The following is a 23,928-nucleotide window of genomic DNA, read 5'->3' on the forward strand; positions in this document are numbered from 1 at the left end:
ATGAATGGAATGCTTGTTCTACTGCTTTCCGACTACGCCAACTTAGACCAGGTACGTAAGCCCTCTGAGCCCCCATCTACATATCTACAGAACAGAATTACTGGGAGAGTGAAATGATATAATGTGTGTGAACATATTTGGTAAACAGCCCAGAGTATAACAAGACCTTGATAAAAAGTATTTCCTCCCTCTAAGCTTCTCGCCTCAGAGAGTTCTGTCTTTCCCCTTTTATCTCATCATATCTCATCGTATCAAGACTTTCTGACTACATCTCCCTCACTCTTTCATTCACTCCTCAAACATTTATTGTTTACTCTGTGCCAGGCAGTGTGCTAGACAATGGGCATATGGAGATAACTCCACCCTCACCAAACTTTTATTTAGTGGAAGAGATAGGCAATAAACAAGTAAACAAACATAGTAGTAACCAACTTAAAATTACGAGACATGTTATGAAAGAAAAGATCAGATGGGGTTAAGAGAGAATAACACAGGCACTTAACTTTACAAAGAGAAGTCAGGGAACGCCTCTGTGACAAGGTGGCATTTAAGCCAAAATTCAAGGCTGAGGAAGAGCTAGACAGATAAAAGTTGATGGAAAAGTATGTTCCAAAAAAACCGGAAATGTTCCAGCATATGGAAAGCCCTTAGAGGAAGGACTTCCTGGAACTGCTCACAGGCCCACGGACAACAAAACGTGGCCCAGAAGTGGGAGACATGCCAGCCCTGCAGGGCCTTGCTTTGGCTCTAGCTGGGAGTCTGAATTTCATGCAAACAGGAAGCTGCTCAAGATTGCCCCTCCCCTAAAAAATACCACATCTTCAGATTTCTTACACTATAATATCCATTACCTGTCAGATTGTTCCACTCCTGTTCCAGGTCAGGGTATATTAGAGAATATGGATAGCATACCAAAGGACGATAGCAAATGTGATTAAATTAAAAATTAAAAAAAGTAAAACAAAGTCCGTTTAAAATTTTTTTGACCTAACCAGAAAGGTAAATAAGCCTTCTTTTTATACAAAAATTTTAACTCATACGAATAATTAGTGTTAATCAAATAAATGCCTTTTCCATTTAGCCTAACAAAGTCAATCCCTACAAAGTTCAGGTAGACAAAAGATGTGTCAAAGCTTTCTTCCCTGAATAACTTAAAAAGGTGCTTCTAGACCAGATTTACTGGTCCGAGAGAGACTGGAGGAATCTCCAAGACTATGGCCCTTAGACACCCTTGTAACTTGGAACCAAAGCCATTCCTGGAAATCACCTTTCAGCCAAATTATAAACAGGCCTATGAAATAAACAGTAATACCTGTGAGGAAAGTGCTCCTTAGCACAGTCATCTACATGATACCAAAAAGGCAACATCTGCCCAAAAGCAAAGATGAGAAGGCAGGAAGGCGCAGGAAAACCGGACGAACAGACACGGGAAACTCAGGGTAGTAATGGGGAGAGTGCTGATGCACTGCAGGGATTTCGACCAATGTCATGAGATAATCTGTGTATACTACTGAATGGGAAACCAATTAGCTCTGTAAACCTTCACCTAAAGCACAATCGGAAAAAAAAAACAATCAAAGAAATCGGAAAACATAGACTAAATAAAATTGGGAGAAAAAAAGAGTCAAAGAAATTAGAAAACACAGACTATATAAAACTGGGGGAAAAATACACTAAATATACTCAAGGGTTTTCAGTGAGAGAATGATGGAAAGTGTTTTATGTTTAAAAAAGATCTTTCCAGCCTTCCTGTCTCATCTAAAGGGGTGTTGGGGGAACTAAGTAACACCTGTGAAAATCACAGCTCAGGGACACAGGTCCACTAAAATAATGAAATTCTATCATAAAATTATAGCATGCTTTCCCTCCCCCACACCTTACCACCACACCAACAGGGGCTCCAGTATAATATAGTGGATTACAGTTGGAAGAGTTGCAAGACACAGGCTATCCAAGGAAGAATAGCTAGGGAAGCCCAAAGACAGGAGAGACAAAAACAAGGACGCTAGAGGAATCTGAAGAGTCAGGCGCCAATGCTACAACAAACATTAAACACAACCCAACTCTTAACCAGATAAACATGAATCCTCACACTAGAGGGCTATTTACTGTAGTTCCTATTACCTGATACAACTGATAATGTCTGGCCTTCAAAAAAAAATTACAAGGCATGCCAAATGGCGAGAAAAAGCATAGTCTGACAAAAACAAAGCAAAGACAAAACAAAGCTCAGAACCAAAGTCAGATATCAAATAAGGAATTTAAAATAAGTATGACTGATGTTAAGGGCTCTAATGGAAAAAGACAACATGCAAGAATAGACGAGTAATGTAAGCTGAGATAGAAATGCTAAGAGAATATCAAAAGGAAATGCTAGAAATCAAAAACACTGTAAAAGAAGAAGAATGCTTTTCAAAAATTATTTTTGTTGTTGAGAATATACACAGCAGAACATGTATCAATTCAACAATTTCTACATGTACAATTCAGTGACATTGATTACATTCTTCAAGTTGGGCAACCATTCTCATCTTTCTTTTCTGAGTTATTCCTCCCCCATTAACATAAACTCACTGACCCCTAAGTTTCCTATCTAATCTTTTGAGTTGCTGTTGTCAATTTGATCCCGTATAGATAAATCTTAAAAGAGCATAATGCTCAAGGCAAACATTCTTTACTAGTTAAGCTAAACTACTGTTTGGTCTTAAGAAGACTTCAGGGATGAAGAATGTCTTTGATGGGCTTACCAGTAGACTGGACACAGGCAAGGAAATAATCAGTAAGCTTAAAAGATAGGTCAATAGAAACTGCTCTAACTGAAATGCAAACAGAAAGAGTGAAAAAAGCAAAACAAAACAGAATATCCAAGACCTATGGGACCATTTTAAAAGAGGTAACCTATACATAATTGGAATACCAGAAGGAGAAGAGAGGATGAAGAAGATACATTTGAAATGATAATGTCAAGAACTTTTCAAAATTAGTAGACATCAAACCACAAGATCCAGGAAGCTCAGAGAACACCAAGGAGAATAAAACACAAAACAAAACTACATCTAGGCACATCATAGTCAAACTGTAGAAAACCAAAGACAAAATCTTGAGAGAAGCCAGAGGAGCAGGGAAGAATACCTTACCTGTAAAGGAATAAGGATAAGAAATATTAAGCGGAATTCTCATCAGAAACCATACAACCCAAGAAGAAAGTGAAGGGAAATATTTAAAGTGTTGAGAGAAAACCCCATCAACTTAGAATTCTGTATCAAGTGAAATTACCCTTCAAAAGTAAAGAAGAAATACAGACTTTCTCAGACAAATAAAACTATAAGGGAATTCATCACAGCAGATTTTCCTTGTAAGAAATATTAGAAGATTTTCTTAAGGAAGAAAGAAAACAATATAGCTCAGAAAGAAAGGAAGAACGTCAGAGAAAAAATAAATGAAGGTAAAACAAGATCTTCTACTTTTCTTATTCTTATTTCATCTAAAATTAACTGTTTAAATTAATAATAGTAACAACTTATTAGGTGATTATGACACGCAGATAAGTGAAATGAATGACAGCAATATCACAAGGGATGAGAGGGAGGAAATGGGAAAATTCTGTTAGGAAACACCTGCACTGCACATAAAATGGAATAGTGTTATCTGAAGATGGACTAAGATTAGTTTAAAAAGGATATTGTAAACTCTAGGGTAATTATGAAAAAAAACCTTTAAAGTATATTTGATGTGCTAAGAGAGCAAAAAAAGGAATCATAAATTGATCAATCAAAACCAGAGAAGGCAGAAAAAGAAAAAGAAGTCTCTGGCGATGAATAGAAAACAGTTACACATAGTTGATATTAATCCACATATATCAATAACCACTTTAAATGTGAATGGTCTACATACGCCAATTAAAAGACATAAATTACCAGAGTGGATTAAAAAACAAGACCCAACTATATGCTGTCTAAAAGAAACCCACTTTAACTATAGAAACACTGACAAGTTAAAAGTAAAGGGATAAAGAAAGATATAGCAAGCTAACACTAATCAAAAGAAAGCTGGAGTAATTAATTTCAGAGAAAGTAGACATCAGAACAAGGAAAATTATTAGGGATACAGAGGGGCAGTACATAAGGATAAAGAGGTCAATTCTCCAAGAAGACATGACAATCATAAACATGTACGCACCTAACGACAGAGCATCAAAATACATGAGGTAAAACCTGATAGAACTTCAAAGAGAAATAGACAAATCAGCTATTATAGCTGGAGACTTCAATGACCCCTCAGCAACTGCTAGATCAAGCAAGCAGAAAATCAATAAGGATATAGCTGATCTGAATAGCACCATCAATCAGCTTGAACTAATTAACATTTACAAAATACTCCATTTATAAAATATTCCATTTATAAAATACTTGAAAGCAGGAACTCAAATAGATACTTGTACACCAATATTCACTGGCGCATTATTCACAGTAGCCAAAAGGTAGAAACAACCCATCAACAGCTGAAAGGATACACAAAATGTGGCGTATACATACAATGAAATATTATTCAGTCACAAAGAGAAATGAAATTCTGAGACATGCTATGACATGGATGAACCTAGAAAACACTATGCTGAATGCAATAAGTCAGACACAAAAGGACAAATACTGTATAATCCCACTTATATGAAATATTTACAATAGGCAAATGCATACAGACAAGATTATTAGTGGTTACCAGGGGCTAGGGGAAGGGGTAATGGGAGTCATAGCTAAAGAGGTACTGTTTTCATTTAGGGTGATAAAAAAAACTTTTGGAAATAGACAGTGGTTAAATTTTTTTTGTTATATAAATTTTATCACAAAAAAAAACTAGAAGAAAATGCATAGTATAATACATAGTACTCTCACACCTATTAAGGAGCTACTCAAGAAAAAGAGGCAGCTCTATTTGTACCATGTAGAAAATTCTCCAAGAGATTAAGAGAGCATAACAGCATGCACAGAATACCAACACTCATGTAAAAATATGATGTGCGTATTTATATATGTGCTTATAAGTGTGTATGCAGAGCCGATCTCTGGAAAAATAAATAAGTAATATGGTAACAGTGTTCTCTAAAAATACTTGCCCAAAGTCAAAAAGCTATGAAGTGGGGGCTCTTGCTCTTAACTACTACGATAATAATAAAATGGTACTTCATCCCAAACTTTTATAGTTTGAACTACTGCTTTAAAAGTAACTTAAATGAATGTAAACCCTTAATTTTTTTTAAAGAATGAAGTTCTGTACTTGATGCCCAAGAGCCACAAATCCTCAGTGAAACCTTCAGGCAGGTCGGGTTTTGGAAAGGATTTGGGAAAACAGGATCACCCTTAGGCTGGTGACCAGAACCAAGTGGGAGCAGTGCAGGTACCTGAATGCGCTGAGGAGAGGCTACTGCAGAGTCGGTGGAGATTATCTGGATGCGCGGGGAGGGGCTGGTCATCCCTGGAGATTCCGGCCGAGAGGTCTGAGCACGTGGTACCTGTAGGGGAGAAGTAAGCTAGATCATAAAGGGGCTCAGAAAGATGCCCAGTGACGGCTACAGTCCTAAAGATGGCGCCTCTTCCACCGCTGTGGCCTTTAAGTGATAAACCTTTGTAGTTCTAGAGTATGGATACTGGACAACAAAGGAATCAATGAGATATTGCCACCAGATGGCCTCGAGAAAACATGATCTTAAAATAGCCATTTCTAATGTTGAAAATCAGAGGAAAAAACCATGTAGGAGTATTCAATTCTGCTCTGCACAACCTTAATTACTTTATTAAGGTAATCAGAAGCTAATAAAATAACTTTTTAGAGATGATCTTTGAATTTTCTCATTCTTAAAAGTTAGCTATAAAATACTCCTTCTAAGATTACAGTTTCCACAAAAAAAGCCTCTCACAACCTTGTAGAGGATGGCAAACGGAGCCAGCATTACACTGAAAACTGCTGGATCCTGACAACCTCTCAGCACCAATGGGATGGGGATGGGAGAAGGTGTTACATATAGGTCAGAATTTAGTCAATACCCACCCAAGATAATGTTCAAGGTTATGGGTGGTCCCCTGGGCACCTGAAGCAGACAGCTACTATTTTTCCTTGATAAAAAGTATATGATGTAATCAGTGTTACTGAATTGTACATGGGGAAATTGTTGAGATGGTATATGTTTTGTTATGTACATTTTTACCACAATAAAAAAAAATTTAAAAAGTATATTATGAACCAATACTTCCAAAACTCTTTCAAAAAACAGAACACTTCCTAAGTCATTCTATGAGGCCAGTATTACCCTGATATCAAAATCAGACAGGTATCACAAGATCTACAGAACAATATCCCTTATGAATATAGATGTAAAAATCCTTAACAAAACACTACTAAACCAAATTCAGCAGCCTATAAAAAGGATTATATACCATGGCCAAATGACATTTACCCCAGAAATACAAGGTTGGTTCAATATATAAAAATCAATCAATGTAATATACCATATTAATACAATAAAGGACAAAAGCCAAATGATCACCTCAACACAGAAAGAACGTTTGACAAAACCCAATACCCCTTCATGATAAAAACACTCAACAAAGTAGGGATAGAAAGAAACTTCCTCAACCTGATAAAGGATATCTATAAAAAACTCACAGCTAACATCATACTTCATGCTGAAAGAATGAAAGCTTTCTCTCTAAGATCCAAAACAAGATGAGGATGTCTGTTCTTGCCACTTCTATTCAACATAGTACTAGAGGTTCTAGCCAGGACACTTAGGCAAAAAAGAAAGAAATAAAAGGCACCCAGATTGGAAAGCAAAAAGCGAAACTATCTCTATTTGCAGATGACATGATCTTGTACACAGAGGACATGATCTTATATACAGAAAATCCTAAGGAATCTACAAAAAAATTATTAGAGCTAATAAACAAGGTCGGCAAGGTTGTAGGATACAAGGTCAATATACAAAAATCTCTTGTATTTCTATACACTAGCAATGCGCAATCAAAAAATGAAATAAAAAAAATTCCTTTTACAATAGCATCAAAAAGAATAAGATACTTAGGAATAAATTTAACAAAAGAAGTATAAGACTGAAAACTATAAAATATCATTGTAAGAAATTAAAGGCCAAATAAATGGAAAAACATTTTGTGCTCACGGATCAAATAAGATTTGTTATCATTAAGACAGCAATTATTTCCAAATTTATATATAGATTCTACACATTCCTTATCAAAATTTCAGCTCCCTTTTTTGCATAAAGTGATAAGCTGATTCTAAAATTCATATGAAAACACAGGAGGGCCGGTGGAGGGGGGGACGGGACAAACAAACAAACAAAACCACAGGAGGCCGAGAATAGACAAGACAATCCTGAAACAGAAGAACAAAGTTGGAGAACTCATACTTCCCAACTTCAAAATTTAGTACAAAGCCACAGAAATCAAGACTGTTTGGTACTAGCATAACAACAACAACAAATAGTTGTAGCCGAGTCAATTCTAACTCATGGTGACCCCATATGTTACAGAGTAGAACTGTGCTCCATAGTGTTTTCCAGGCTGTGACCTTTTGGAAACAGACAGCCAAACCTTTCAAGGTGCCTCTGGGTGGGTTCAAACCACCAACCTTTTGGCTAGTAGTCAAGCGCTTAACCATTTGTACCCCCTACAGACTCCTGGAACTGGCATAAGGTTAGACATACAGATGAAGTGAACAGACCTGAGAGTCCACAAATAAATCCTTACATTGAATGACAAGTAATTTTTGACAAGGGTGCCAAGATAATTCAATGGGGAAATAATAGCCTTCTCAACAAATAGTTCTGGAACAACTGAATATCCACATGCAAAACACTGAATTTGGACCCTCTACTTCACACCATATATAAAAATTAATTCAAAACAGATCAAAGATCTAGTAAGAGCTAGAACTAGAAAATTTCTAGAAGAAAAACATAGGTTTTTCATGGCCTTGGATTAGGCGAATGGTTTCTTAGATATGACACTAAAAGCACAAACAGAAAAAACAAAAATTAGATAAAGTAGACATCACCAAATTAAAAAACTTTTGTGCTTCAAAGGACACCATCAAAAAAGCAAAAAGACAATCTATAGAATGGGACAAAAATTTTGCAAATCATGTATCTGATTTTACACATACACAGAGAATATATAAAGAACTACTACAACTTAATAAAAAAGAAAACCAATTTAAAAATGGACAAAGGCATTAAGTAGACATTTCTCCATAGATGATACATGAATGGCCAATAAGCATATGAAGTGATGCTCATAATCATTATCCGTAAGAGAAATTCATATCAAAGCCATAACAGATACCAAATCACACCCACTAGGACAGTTATAATAAAAAAGACAGACAATAACAAGTGTGGACAAGGATGTGAAGAAATTGGATCTCTCATACATTGCTGGTGGGAATGTAAAACGGTACAGCTGTTTCGGAAGACAATCTAGCCATTCCTCAAAAGGTTAAACACAGAATTATCATATGGCCCAGTAATTCCATTCATAGCTGTTATGGACTGAATTGTGTCCTCCAAGTACCGGACAGAGCAGAAGAAAAATACAGGACAAAATTCAAATTCACAAAAAAAGACCAGACTTACTGGTCTGACAGAGACTGGAGGAATCCCTGAGACTATGACCCTGGACACTTTGCTAACTCAGAAGTGAAACCACTCCTGAAGCCCATGTTTCAGACAAAGATTAGACAGCCCTATAAAACAACACACGTGAGGAATGTGCTTCTTAGTTCAATCAAATATAGGAGACCAAATGGGCAACTCCTGCCCAAAAGCAAGATGTAAAGGCAGGAAGGGACAAGAACTGGATGAATGGACACTGGGAACCTGGGTGGAAAGGGGGAGAGTGAATAGCCTTAAATATCCCTAGGATTCAGTGTAGGGATGTTAACTCTGAAAGTGACAGATCAATAGAATATGTCTGGGATCCTCTAACAGCACGAAAGGCAGTTTAGAGTGGTCTTGGCTTGAAGGCAAAGTGATGCCATGATGAGACCCCTCGGAAATTCTTGCAACTGTGTGGATTTAGAGCCAATATTATAAACAGACATCAAGGCAAGAAATCTTCTTTTTTCCAGGAGCATTCTGCTGAGTACCATTCAGCACAGTGATAAAAAGTCAATTTGGTAACAGGACATACAAATATTAGATACATTTCTGACTAGTTCAAGTGTCTCCTTTCTATCCTTTCCTGTCTCCCTTTTCAGTGCCCACTGCCTTAACCTACCTCTACCTCTTCAACCTGCTCAAGTTGCAAAGGATAGGATCATTTAATTCACAATTAAGTATAAATGCCTGACTACAACAAGTGTGTGTTATAGCCTGGCTAGAGCACTCGTATTTTGATAGGAAAACTGTTAGTTCAAGGAATTATTTCTCTTAGTCCAAAGGACTCAATTAAATTACTAGCAAGCTGGATGTGAAAGTATGTTTGGACCACGGCTTTGAAGCAGTTCCAGTTCAAACCCCTGCTGAGAATTTGTATTTCTAACAAATTCCTTGCTGAGAATTTTGCATTTCTAACAAGTTCCCAGGAAGTAATACCAGCGAATCACATGGAGATCTTGTTAAAATGTAGATTCTGATTCAGTATATCTGGGGTAGAAGGGCAAATTCTCAGGAGGGAACTTGTTAGAAATGCAAATTATCAGCAGGGGTTCGAACTGGAATGAACCAGTTTGAAGCGCTGGCTTGGACACAGGCCTTGCAAGGCATGGTTTCCAATCCATACTTAAAAGGTAAAATCAGCTGTTCCAGTTCACATCTTTTCTAAAGTAATCCATGCCCGCCCAACACACAAATGTTTATTGTCTTAAGAGTTTAATAAAAACCCTGCTCCTCTGGCCAGCCTTTCCTGACCTCTCAGGTTGGTATAAATGCCCTTTCTGGTCTCCCACAGTCCCCTGCATCTTAGCACTCTCCACAGAGCACTTCTAACTGCCTGTTCATGTCTATCTCAGAGGGCAAGAGGGACTGTTTCTTATTTCCCCCTTCTATTCACACGGCCAGGCAAATACTAGGCCCACAATAATGGCTTAGTGAATGAACACTTATTAACTTAGGGAATGAATAAGAAGCTGTTTTACATCTCTTCATCCTGGAACTTTCTAAATTCTTCTTCATTGTTACTCCACACTTGTGCCTGTCTGTTAATTATACATCCTGCAGGTACCCCACAACACCTACCTTGGCAAATTATTATATAAACCAAGGAGTTTAGGCTTCCACTGACACAAGTGGATTTATGAGACTGATGAGGGAAGTTCAAACATTTTCACCCTGGAGTGAGAACCTTCTCTATTCCATCATAACAGGACCTTGCCTTGGCAGCATTTTTTAGGAATTAATTCCTAGGAAAAATTTCTGTGGTTTACATGCCGTCATTTGCTGAAAGCTGAACAACTAGGTGGAAAAGCATGCCCACAGCATTGAGCTAATGCACAGATATAAAGAATTTCTAAATCCAGAACTTATTCTGAGTTTTGACTGCAACATTCCTATGGGTTATTAATAGGGCAGCAAAGTTCACACCCTGTGAAAAAACAGATCATGCAGATCTAATATGTTACAAATTTCAACCAGGAACTTTCTACTTCCTCTTAACACTCCCAATGAAATAATGAACAATGTAAGTGCCTAAATGGGGCAAAGCGCTTCAGGGAGGGGACACCTCCAGCCTACACTGAAGTGTATCACATCCTCCTTTTATATATTGCAATGGGACATTAAACAGTAAGTGTGGTGAAGGGTCAGTGGGCAGAGTTAACTTAAGCCCTCTTTGTGCTGCAACTCGCTGGTCTTTAAACTACTTACCCCTCATCTCACGCAAAGGATTAGAATTTTATAATGCCAGTGTGCCCCGTTCCTAAAGAGTTATTTCTACTTAAAGCACCAGGTCCAGTTCTTAATACTAAAGTCAATGAAGGAATCAAACCTGAACATTAAAAATGTGCTTATACAGTTCTGAATTTCAGCATCATTTATATCAGAATTGATTAACTAGTTTTTGAATTTTCCAACTGATAATACAGACTAAAAAGATAAAACTACAACCCTAAATTTCTTGGCACAAAAGCAAAGATCCAGAGTCAACAACCACTACTCAAACCTACATCAGGTGTTTAAACACAACATGGTTCATAAACAATCTATTCATAGGCAGATTAACATGCTTAAAAAAAAAAGCTTTTGCCCCACCTGAATCTACTTAGCATACTCAAACACAAATTCCTATGAAGAAATAATTAGCTAGGTGCTATGAATAACAACAGATACTAAATCCAATTCCTTCAAATCCACAAGTGCCTATGACATACACTGCATTACAAGGAATCTTCCCCTAGGAACAGAGAGAAAGGCTTCAATACTGCAGTCACGTTTTCTTCAGGACACTTATATACTTACCATGCCTACAGCTCCCTGTAGCTTTATTTACATTTTTCCTCAGCAACCGCCCAGGCCAAAGAGAGTCCAACCCAAAAGGAGTGCGGTTGGTTGGGGGAATTTACAGGCATCTGCTTTCAAACCCTGCCAGCGCAGATTCCATTCACCAAAACCAGACAGGGCTGTTAAAGATGCCCTCTCTGTGACCCTGCTCTGCTGAAGGTCAAGTACACTATCACTCCCTGTAACCAAGGAAGTAAAACTGACATGTTCTTGATGTTCCACCAGCTCTAAAGGACTTTGTCTAATAATATGATCAACTCCTTCTAGGCAAGATGTACTTTGCTTTACAAAGTTCTTCCTTTTACCTAGATTGTTGCCATTGCTGAATTCTCCCCTTCCCCCACACTTCCCTTAAAGACCACCTTTCCTGATCTCAGAGTTCAAGAGAATGTTACCATGGAGTCCAACCAACTCAAAATAGTGTTAAAACTACAAGGAGTGGAGGGAAGACTTGGACAACTCAGAAATACCAAATCTTCTACATCACAGTACATTAAGCTAATATTTTTAAAGATATGGGGTCTTGGCAAGTTCATCTTCCATTCAAAGGGAAGGCCAACAACGTACTATCTGCACTATATACAAAAATACCCACAAAAATAACAGAACTGGGCTAATTTAACAAACATTTTACTACACTCAGCCAACATATGCTAGGTACATGGATACAGGACAGAGGTCTGGCCTCACGTTCATTCAGACAGGAAGATGGGCATATGTAGTCAATGCGAGCAAAGAGCACTATAATAAACCGGGCCACGGAGCATCTTCAAGTCTAAGCCTCAGACTCTAAGGCCACAGAGGAAAGGGAGCTCCTGAGGTCACAGCAGTTAGTGGTGGGGTTGGGACAGAGCATGTGCCACTAAACCAGGCTGTAGCCTCCTGTTTGACAGGGGGACTCACCACTTGTTTTAATACCTCAACAAACAACTAACGTGAAAGTGAATGCTGGCCAATCATCAAAACAATCAAACAAATGAAAGCCTGGTGGAAGGATAGGAAGAAAGAGGTTTTAGGGATATGCACCTTTAAGTAGAAACATAGTGGGTGAGTGGAGAGAGGGAGGGAGTTTTAAAAAATTTCAGTCTGTTGGAAGTGATGACTTTTCACTCCCGAAGTTTATACGTGTGCTAACTTAAAACAGTCTGTGTGAAATGAATATGCCATCCATTTTTTGGATCCTAGCATGAACCCATGCACCCCATCCCAAAAGGGAAAAATTAATTAAGGGAAAAAATTGAGACGATTCTCTGTCTCAAGAGTCCTTCCACCTCAAGAACTATTTAAAATTCTAAGAAACATAATACTTTACTCACTAAGTATAGTCAGTAAGGAAACCCTGGTGGCACAGTGGTTAAGAGCTATGTAAGGCTGCTAACCAAAAGGTCGGCAGTCTGAATCCACCGGGAGCTCCTTGGAACCTCCATGGGGCAGTTCTACTCCGTCCTTTAGGGTTGCTATAAGTCAGAACTGACTTGACGGCAACGGGTTTGGTTGGTTTTTTATAGTCAGTAAAATGATATGTAAAGGAAAGAGATTAATACAAAGAAGCAGAAAGCTCTAAGACTTAAGTATTAAAGCCAACAGGTCTGCTCCTCTCATAAAATTTGTTCATGTCTTCAGATCTGGTAACTCTACCTCTGGGAATCCACCTTACAAAAAAAATATCCTGAATATGGAAAGGGATTTATTAGTGCGTGATCATAAGTTATGTTTCTACGGAATATAGGAATTCCGTCTCTCAGGAGTCTGGGTGAGGCAGAGCCTACCTCCAACTATAAAAGAAGAAATGCCAAATACTTGCTGTCCTGGTCTCCCTTGGAGGAGGGCAGGGGTGTCAACTGGATGCACTAGCCTGAGGCGTGCACTGGAAGCTGGAGTTCCATCCCCAACCTTGGAGGTCACCAGATCAGCTCTACAGTGTGATTTTGGGTATGGTTTCTAGCTGCAACGCTACTTCTCCAGCCCTCCGGGAGGTGGGCTGTACAGCGGCAACTCTGTAAATTCTCTTTCTTGCACATATACTGTAACTCAATATTCTTTAAGAATCCCATTTCTGTTTAAATCAGCAACAGTTTCTATTGTTTGCTATTAAGTCTCTTGACTGGGTCACGATGAGTTGGACTCTATTTGACCGCAACGGGTTTGGTTTGGTTTTTGGGCAAAGAATGAAAATATTTATTTATAAATATTTATCATAACAGAGAAAGACCAGAAGCAACTTATGTGTCCCAAACTAGCAGATGGATTAACAAATTATGCCATGCTCGCCTGATATATCATTATGTAGCTATGGAAAATGATGGTCATGCAGGCTATGTAGTAACCTGGGGAAAAGATACTGACATAAAGTTGTGTGCCTACTGTATTACAACTGGATGACATACATGTGAAAAAAGACTGAAAGAGAATACTTGTATTTATTCAATAAACAAGTCTTAATATTGGGTGCTTACTATGTTTCAGACACTGTTTTTAAGCACTAGGAAACAACAGTGAATGAAACAAAGTTTCACCTTCCTGAAATTTACATTCTAATGTGATAAGACAAGTATGTATGTTTGTTAGACAGTGACAAGCATTACAGAGAAAGGTAGTAAGAAAGATATGGAGTGTCAGAAGTGGAGGTGGAAACTTATTTTCTATAGGTGATAAAGTAATAAAATAACAGTGATAGTTGCAGAATGTTCTTATTTTCTGCCCCAAGTCTGAAATAATGGGTGTTTTTCATACCTCTTTTTCTCATTTTTAAAAGAAAAACTCCCCTTTCTACCCCCTGGAAAAAGAACAGAGAAACTTTTTTTTTCCTTCTAGGAGATACAGAAGTCTACTGTGACAGATGATTCTCAGTCTCCTTGCCTATTAAAGAAATGCTACTGAAGAGTTTTTTTTTTTTTTTTTTTTCAAACTAGGCTATGTTTCTGCAACTACAAAGCTAAACTGAATCATCCTGGTACAAAGCTAGTTACATGGAAACACATTTTGCTTAGAATTCTGGCTCCTGTCTGAGTGGCTTCCGGCAAAGCTTTTAATTGTTGTAAGCTTCTGTTTCTGTAAAACTGAGGTTGATACTTTCTACCTAAGGGGTTATTGGGAGGATTAAATGAGGCAATAAACATAAAGTGAAATGTATTACATAAATACAGGGCATTCCTATTACAATTTCCTGATATTTGGTCCTAAGGAAATCAAGTGCAGTGCTGCACCCACAACCTGAGTAAGATGTTCTCTCTTCTTATAGCAGATGATTCATTTTTGAGTTATTTATTTAGTATACAAAATGGTTTCATTTTCTAATCCTCTATTTTCTGTGACCAATAAAAAAATATGGTCTCCAAGGAGTATTAGAAACTAAAGGTATGTCGCAAATGTAGTGGAATTTCAAAAAAGGAGATACGTTTTCTGTGACAGACTCACTGCTCTGTCCCAAGACATATGGGCAAAGGAACTGAACAGACATTTCACCAAAGAGGATATACAAGTGGCCAAAAAAGGCATGAAATAATTCTTGATGTCACTGGTCGTTGTTAGCTTCTGTAGAGTTTGCCTCTGACTCATGGCGACCCCACATTCAACAGAACAAAACACTGCCCAATCCTGCGCCATCATCATGATCTGCTGTGGACTGGGCCACTGTTATCCACAGGGTTTTCACTAGCTGATTTTTAGAAGTAGATTGCCAGGACTTTCTTATAGTCTTAGTCTGGAACCTCTGCTGAGACCTGTTCAGCATTACAGCAACACGCAAGCCTGCACTAATAGACGAGTGGTGGCTGCATTGAGATGCACTGGCTGAGAACTGAACTCAGATATACTGCATGGGAGAATTCTACCACTGAACCACCACCACCCTCTCCATAAGTCATTACCTGTTGCCATCCAGCCAATTCCGACTCATAGCGACCCTACAGGTCAGAGTAGAACTGCCCCATAGGGTTTCCAAGGAGCGACTGGTGGATTTGAACTGCTGACCTCTTGGTTAGCAGCCGAACATTTAACCACTACACCACCAGGCCATAAGTCATCAGAGAGATGCAAATCAGTATCACTTTACCCCCACGAGAATGGCTATGATCAAAAAAATGGAAAGCAACAGGTGTTGACAAGCATGTTGAAAGAAATGAACCCTCAGCCATTGCTGATGGGAATGCAAAATGGTATAACCACTGTGGAAGACAGCTTGATGGTTCCTCAAAAAGTTAAATATAGAACTACCTTAGGACCCAATCCTAGGTATATACCCAAAAGAATTGAAAGCAGGAATACAAACAGAAACTTGTATATCAATGTTCACTGCAGCACTGATCACATTGCCAAAAGGTGGAAACAACCTAAATGTCCATAAACAGATGAATGGATAAACAAAATGTGGTTATTACTCAGTCATAAAGAGAAATGAATGTAACATGGATGAACCTTGAAAACATTATGCTGAGTGAAATAAGTCAGCCACAAAAGGACAAATAGTGTATGATCCTACTTATATGAAACAGACTAATGTATAGAGACATTTTTAAGGAGACTGGTGGTACAATGGTTAAGTGCTTGGCTGCTAACTGAAAGGTCAACGGTTCAAACCTACCAGCTGCTCCAAGGGAGAAAAGACCTGTTGATCTGCTCTCCTCTGTCACGTGGGGTTGCTATGAGTTGGAATCAACTTGATGGCATACAGCAACAACAATAGAGACATTTTAGTGGTTACCAGGGCTGGGAAGGAGGGGGAGAAAAGGAGTCTTTGTTTAGGGAGCACTGAGTTTCTGTCAGGACTTTGAACTGGTTCTTCCCAATTCAGTCATGGCTGAGGAAGAGAAAATAGAATAGAACTGAATGTTTAAAAATTGGGTGAACCAGAATAACTGGAACTGGAAAATTATAGGTTGAAGCCCTGCTAGAAACCTCATCTCCCTCTTAGAAAACTAAGGCAGCACTGTGTTGCACAGCAACCAAATCTCTTGCCTGTCGAATTTTCAGCAGAGTCAGAAACAGTGGTGCCCTGCTCAAAGATGGTGGCCAACCATGCCACTTTGAATGTGTGTTGCTCTCCACAGTCCTACCAATAATCCAATCCCACATATCAAGCTCCTAAAAGGGTTCACTATGCCTCTTCTGAGTCTCCCCTTCCCGGGCTTCGACCTGTAATTTTTCCCATTCCAGTTGTCATTCTGGATCAACCAAGTTATAAAAATTTATGTCTGTCCCGGTTTCACTTTGTCAGCCCATGACTGAACTGGTTCAAAGCCCTGGTTTCTGTTAATCATGGTCGGATAATATGGAAACATATAATGGTAACGGTTGTACAACGGGCAGTGAATTACTTAATATGGCCCCTCTAGCCATGCATGGTCTTGTGACTCCTATAAAATGATTGGGTAGGATTATGCAAATAAGGTGCTTGTGCCCCACCAAGGGAATTGGACAGCACTGCTAATAATGCAAATAAGTTGCATGGCAGCCTTGTGGGGGTGGGACCATGCAAATAAGGCGTATGAAACCATAACAAGGGGATTGGACAGTTTTGTCATCCTGCTAGGCTTGAAATGAGTCATCCCAAAGGTGGAAAGAGAGGACGTCATTACCACCAAGAAAGAGCTAGGAATGGAGCGCATCCTTTGAACCAGATATCCCTGCGCTGAGAACCTCCTAGACCCAGGAGACAAAGGGCAGTAACACGGAGAAGGTGCTAGACAGCAAGAAGTGAGGGAAGAGAAACAGTGGCAGAGGCAGTTACAGTGGGTATGCCTACCTATGGAACAAGAGAGCTGAGTGTTTTCAAGGGCTTACTGGTGGAGTGGTGCCTCCAGGCACTTATCGACAGAGCTAAAAGAGCTTTGTAAAACTTGCCCAAGGAGGGCAGAGGCCAGAGAGAGGGAACCTGTCCTAAGGGGACCAAGAGGAGCCTGTCCTGAGGGGGCCAAGAGGAAGCCTGTCCTGAGGGGGCAAGAGGAAGCCTATCCTGAGAGGGCCAAGAGGAGCCCTGCATGGCTGAGCTGAGAGAGCTGTCTTGCACTGAAGCACTTGCCTACACGCTTCCTGATCTTGATCTTGAGTTGTAACCTTGTACTTCCCTAATAAACCCCATATTCATGAGTACTGTCTGTGCATTCTGCATGGCCATTACAATGAATTTCAAACCCAGCAGAGAAGTGCAGAGTCCCATGGGAGGGATGGCTGGTGTCAGAATTGTAAGAAGGTTGGAGAGTGGAGGTATGTTTGACCTCTACCTCATAGGAATCATTCTTGGGCTGATATTGATGGTGATTCTCCCCTCTCCAGAAGTTAGACAAGGTTAGATGCCCTGCCATACCATTTTTACACAAACATAATCAATGTCATGGAACTGTATGTGTAAAAAATGTTGAATTGGCAAATATTTTGTTAAATATATTTTTACCAGAATAAAATAATTTTTTAAAATACTCTAATAACAAGGAGGCACTGGGTCTGAAAGAATTGAGAACCCCTGCTTTTGACTATGAATTCCTAGAAGGAAGGGTCACACAATGTGTACTCAATGAATGCTTGCTGAATTAACAACTGAGATAATTAATGGCTCAACTATCGCTTGCATATAAGGTTGTGTGACTGTTAAAAAACTGTAAAAAGAAAAAGGAAGATAAAATTTGACTCAGATAGCTTTTGATCCAGCAATTCTACTTCTAGTCTAGTAAATATATTACTCCCACATAGAAGCCCAAGGAGGCATATGTAAATGTTAGTTGCAGCATGTCTTAGTCATCTAGTGCTGCTACAACAGAAATACCACAAGTGGATGGCTTTCACAAAGAGAAATTTATTTCTTCACAGTAAAGTAGGCTAAAAGTCCAAACTCAGGGCATCAGCTCCAGGGGAAGGCTTTCTCTCTCTATCGGCCTTCTCATCAATGTTCCCCCAGACTAGGAGTTCTCGGCACAGGGACCCCAGTCCAAAGGACGCGCTCTGCTCCCGGCACTGCTTTCTTGATGGTATGAGGCCCCCAGCTTTCTGCTTGCTTCCCTTTCATCTCTTGAGAGATAAAAGGTGGTGCAGGCCACACCCCAGGGAAACTCCCTTTACACTGGATCAGGGACGTGACCTGGGTAAGGGTGGTGTTACAATCCCACCCTAATCCTCTTTAACATAAAATTACAATCACAAAATGGAGGCCAACCACACAATTCTGGGAATCACGGCCCAGCCAAACTGATACATGCATTTTTTGGGGGCATAATTCAATCCATGATACAGCACTACTTATATTCGACAAAAGTTGGAAACACCTAAACATGCATCTATAGTGGAGTGTTAAATAAGTATATACCTAATTTACAGAGCCCTAGTGGCACAATGGTAGGCCGCTGCTAACTGGAAAGGTCAGTGGTTCGAACCCACCCTGGGGGTCCAGAAGAGAAAAACCTGGCGACCTACTCCCATAAAGATAACAGCCTAGAAAACCCTACGGGGCAGTCTTACTGTCACATAGGGTTGCTATAAGTTGAAAATTGACCCAAGGGCACCTAACAGCAACAACACACAATAGTAAAAAATATATATATGTGTATTTCTATTATCAGGGCTTTGAACCAGTTCATTATTGTTCGAAACCCTGCTGAGAGTTTGCATTTCTAACAAGTTACCTGCTGAGAATTTCCATTTCCACACTAGACAACGTAAAGTTATTATAATGACACATGCAAAGACCTGGAGTTGGAAAACCAAAAAGGAAGAACATGCTCAGCATTTCACAAGCTGAAAGAACTGAAATTCAAGCCTTGAGCTGTAATAGAGAAGGATTCTATAAGGCAAAATTTTGAACGACGCAGGAAGCATCAAAGATGGAAGGAATACACAGAGTCACTGTACCAAAAAGAACTGGCTGATGCTCAATCATTTCATGAGGTAGCATATGATCAAGAACCGATGGTACTGAGGGAAGAAGTCCAAGCTGCACTGAAGACATTGGTAAAACACAAGGCTCCAGGAATTGACAGAATACCAACTGAGATGTTTCAACAAACGGATGCAGCACTGGAAGTGCTCACTTGTCTATGCCAAGAAAATTGGAAGACAGCTACCTGGCTAACTGACTGGAAGAGATCCATATTTATACCCATTCCAAATAAAGGTGATCCAAGAAAATGCAGAAATTATCAAACAATATCATTAATATCACACACAAGCACAATTTTGCCGAAGATATGCAAAGCGGTTGCAGCAGTATATCAACAGGCAACCGCCGGAAATTAAAGCCAGATTCAAGAGAGGATATGGAATGAGGGATATCATTGCTCATGTCAAATAGATCTTGGCTGAAAGCAGAGAACACAGTGTCATAGATTGAGATGTGTCCCCCAAAAATATCTGTCAGCTTGACTGGGTCATGATTCCCAGTACTGTATGATTGTGTTATCTGATGTGATTTCCTTTTGTGTTGTAAACTCTATCACTACGGTGAGATTATATATGATCTCCTTATGTGTTGTAAATTCTATCACTGGGATGAGGTTATACTGATGAGGTTTGGCGAGCAGAGACACATGGGAACCTCATTCCATCAAGAAAGCGGTGCTGGGAGCAGAGCGCGTCCTTTGGACCTGAGGTTCCTGCACAGAGAAGCTCCCAGACCAAGAGAAGATTGGTGATACGGACCTTCCTCCAGAGCCAAAAGAAAAAGTGTTCCCCTGGAGCTGATGCCCTGAATTTGGACTTGTAGCCTATTGGACTGTGAGAGAATAAACTTCTCTTTGTTAAAGCCATCCACTTGTGGTATTTCTGTTAGAGCAGCACTAGATGCCTAAGACAACCAGAAAGATGTTTACCTGTGTTTTACTGACTACGGGAAGGCATTTGACTGAGTGGATCATAACAAATTATGGATAACATCGCAAAGAATGAGAATTCCAGAACACTTAGTTGTGCTCATGAGGAACCTATACGTAGATCAGGAGGCAATTGTTCAAACCGAACAAGGAGATACTGTGTGGTTTAAAGTCAGGAAAGGTATGCATCAGGGTTGTATACTTTCACCATGCTTATTCAATCTCTATGCTAAGCGATACTCATTAACAACCTGCAATATGCAGATGACACAACCTTGCTTGCTGAAAGTGAAGAGGACTTGAAGCACTTACTGATGAAGATCAAAAACTACAGTCTTCAGTGTGGATTACACCTCAACATAAAGAAAACAAAAATCCTCACAACTGGACCAATAAACAACATCATGATAAATGGAGAAAAGACTGAAGTTGTCAAGGATTTCATTTACTTGGATCCACAATCAACATCCATGGAAGCAGCAGTCAAGAAATAAAACGACACACTGCATTGAGCAATCTGCTGCAAAAGAGCTCTTTATAGTGTTAAAAGGCAAAGATGTCACTTTAAGAACCAACGTTCGCCTGACTCAAGACATGATGTTTTCAATCACCTCATATGCATGCAAAAGCTGGGCAATGAATAAGAAAGACCAAAGAAGAATTGATGCCTTTGAATTATGGTGTTGGTGAAGAATATTGAATACACCATTGTGATCGTTAAGGTTATGTGTCAACTTGGCTAGGCCATGATTCTCAGTGGTTTGGCAGTTATGATGTAGTCTGGATATAATGTGATCACTTCCATGATGGGATCTGTTGTGAGTAGCCAATCAGTTGAAAGGGAGTTTTCTTGGGGGTGTGGCCCACATCAAATATAAGTAGACTCTCTAGCAAGGCTTGTGGGCTTCTGCTCACTCTGGATCCTGCAGCTGGCTCCAGTCTGTCTGACCTCTGGTTCTTGGGACTTGAGCTAGCAGCTTACCTGCCATCTTGCCTGCTGCTCTTGGGATTCATTGGTCTTTGCAGCCTGTGAGCAAAAGCCCTGCTGTCTAACCTACAGATCCTGGGTTCACCAGTTCCTGTGGCTATGTGAATAAAGAGAAGCCTTCAACCTGACCCACGGATTTGGGACATTCCAGCCTCTACAACTGCACGAGTCATTTCCTTGATATAAATCTCTTTATATACATGTTTATATGCTTTACTGGTTTTGCTTCTCTAGTGAACCCAGCCTAAGACAACTATGGACTGCCAAAACAATGAACGAATCTGTCTTCGAAGAAGTACAGCCAGAACACTCCTTAGAAACAAGGATGGTGAGATTTTATCTCATATATTTGGGAAATGTTATCAGGAGAGACCAGTCCCTGGAGAAGGGCATCATGCTTGGTAAAGCAGAGGGTCAGCAAAAAAGAGGAAGACCCTCAATTAGACGGATTGACACAGTGGCTGCAATGATGGGCTTAAGCATAACAACGACCATGAGGATGGTACAGGGCCGGGCAGTGTTTCGTTCTGTTGTACATAGGTCACTATGAGTCAGAGCCAACTTGACGGCACCTAACAACAGCAACCCTAGATATACTGCATCAGAATCTACATTTTAACAAGATCCCCAGGTAATTCTTGTGTATAACTTCCTGGGAACTTGTTAGAAATGCAAATTCTCAACAGGGGTTTGAACCAGAATGAACCGATTCAAAGCCCTGCTCTATAGCCCAGAGAAAATGAAAAAAGCAACTTGCAGAACATCATACCAATATGATCCCATTTATGGTAAAATTTAAAACCTATATATTTCTATAGTTACATATAAATGAATGGGAAAAAGTCTGGAAAGTAAAACATCAAATTAAAAATAAATATATTTCAAAAAATCAGAAGCATACAGACCATGTTCTCTGACTAGATTAAGTTAAAAAATAATATCAAAACAATAGTTACAGATAATTATAAATGTAAATGTAAGTGTAAAGCTTCTAGAAAAAACACAGGGGAAAATCTCTGTGACCTTGGGTTACACTACTTTTTCTCTATCTCCATAGTACCCTGTCTACCCAAATCCAATCCATGTGCATATGTGACGGCCGCAGACTTGGATCCCAACAGATAACTTATTCAATTTCATAGGGAAAAGGAGTCAAATTAATCTACTTACTGAAAATTTAAGTTTCTATTCCTGAAATGTAACATGCCAGATACATACCAAGTATTAGGACTTGGGAGGAGTTGGATACTTTTGTTAGTGATTAGTTACAAATGATAATCAAACTTGCTCAAGTGAAGAAAAAGGGGAGATTTACTGGAAGGATACTGGTAGCACTCACAGAACCTTGTCTTAGGATATACAGCCAGGCTACATGGAACTGAAAGCTGGGGCCACATGGTCACTCCCCTTTGCTTTGTTTAGAGTCTGGTCACCTTTAAGTACAATTTAAAAAAGCAAACAAGCAAAAAAAAAGAAAAAAAAAAACAAAAAACAACAACAACAACAAAAAGACTTCCAGGCAACACAGTGCTATAGTCATAAGTACCACACTGTCCCTCTGCAGCAAAGATCAGAAAAACTAAGTCAAACAGAGTCACACGTCAATCCTGAAACCCTAAGCATCAAACGAAGAGATAAAGAACTCAGCCAAGCACCAAATGGAATAAGAAACTGACCGAGAACAGAAACTGAGGACAGAAAACGTGCAGAGGTCCCCTATCAGCTACCACAGCACGGATCTGCCATCTTGGACTCCTATCGGAGATCAGCAAACAGGGGGTATGAGAAAGCAGCTTCAAGGAGCTTCCAGCAGGAGACAGAACAACCGGTAACCAGCGATACACACTTTCCCACCCCCCACCCTTCTCTGCTTCCTGCAGCCACAGTCTCTTGGCTGGGAAGCACCAGCTCCACCACAGTGTCACCTGGATTCCAACTGCCTGCACTGGCTGGCTCCTTGAGTGCCTTTTGTTGGCTACTGGTGTTGCTTTTTACTGCTTCTTTAGATTTCGTCCTTACCTCTCACGACCTCCTCCTCCTTACTCTCAAATACCTGGCTCCGTGTGCCATCTTTGCTTCTTCCTGAATAGCTGCGGAACACCGCTCGACCGTGAAGCTGCTTCCCAGCCCGTGCCGCCACGCTGGTGGGACCCCCGGGGCTTTTTTGTTTGTTTGTTTTCTTTTTCTTTTCTCAGCTTGGGAGCCCCTTCTAGTCAGGCAGTACTCTGCGGCTTGGAAGCTACTCACTTACTCTGCGCAGACGCACAGGGACATCCCTGGAGGCAGTTTCTTTTTTCCTTTTTTTTCCTTCTCTCTTTTATTCCCTTTTTGTCTTTCTTCATTTCCAGTTTCTCGATTTATTCATTTTTCTTTTACCCTTTTTCTTTTTTTTTTCACTTTTGTTTTTCCCCATTTCTCTGTCTCTCATCACTCCAATAGCAAGATCCCTTAGTACTCTTTCTGTTCATGTGTATGTTTTTGGCTCCTGTTTCTGTCTCCTCTCTCATCTTTCCCATACCCATCTTAGCTCCACACATCACAGTCTACCCCTTCCTTCCTGCCTCTGCAACGTGCGCTGAGCCATCACACTCCCAAGCAGCACAGGCACAGCCTACTGGAACCTGCCCTGCACTGATTCC

The 23,928-nt window shown here is 39.8% G+C and overlaps 1 protein-coding gene across 3 annotated transcripts in view; it reads right to left on the reverse strand.

Moving 5' to 3' along the window:
- The window catches only part of NR2C2 (nuclear receptor subfamily 2 group C member 2), a 100,626-nt gene that overhangs the window by 41,335 nt on the left and 35,363 nt on the right, over positions 1-23,928 (reverse strand). For all 3 annotated transcript variants that reach the window (XM_023741495.1, XM_023741581.1, XM_004368361.2), the window contains one exon: positions 5,399-5,509. In XM_023741495.1, the coding sequence (XP_023597263.1) occupies positions 5,399-5,509 (111 nt within the window). The remainder of the gene's footprint in view (positions 1-5,398; positions 5,510-23,928) is intronic.

Source organism: Trichechus manatus, unplaced genomic scaffold (genome assembly GCF_000243295.1).
Source record: "Trichechus manatus latirostris isolate Lorelei unplaced genomic scaffold, TriManLat1.0 scaffold00001, whole genome shotgun sequence".
Lineage (NCBI taxonomy): Eukaryota > Metazoa > Chordata > Mammalia > Sirenia > Trichechidae > Trichechus > Trichechus manatus.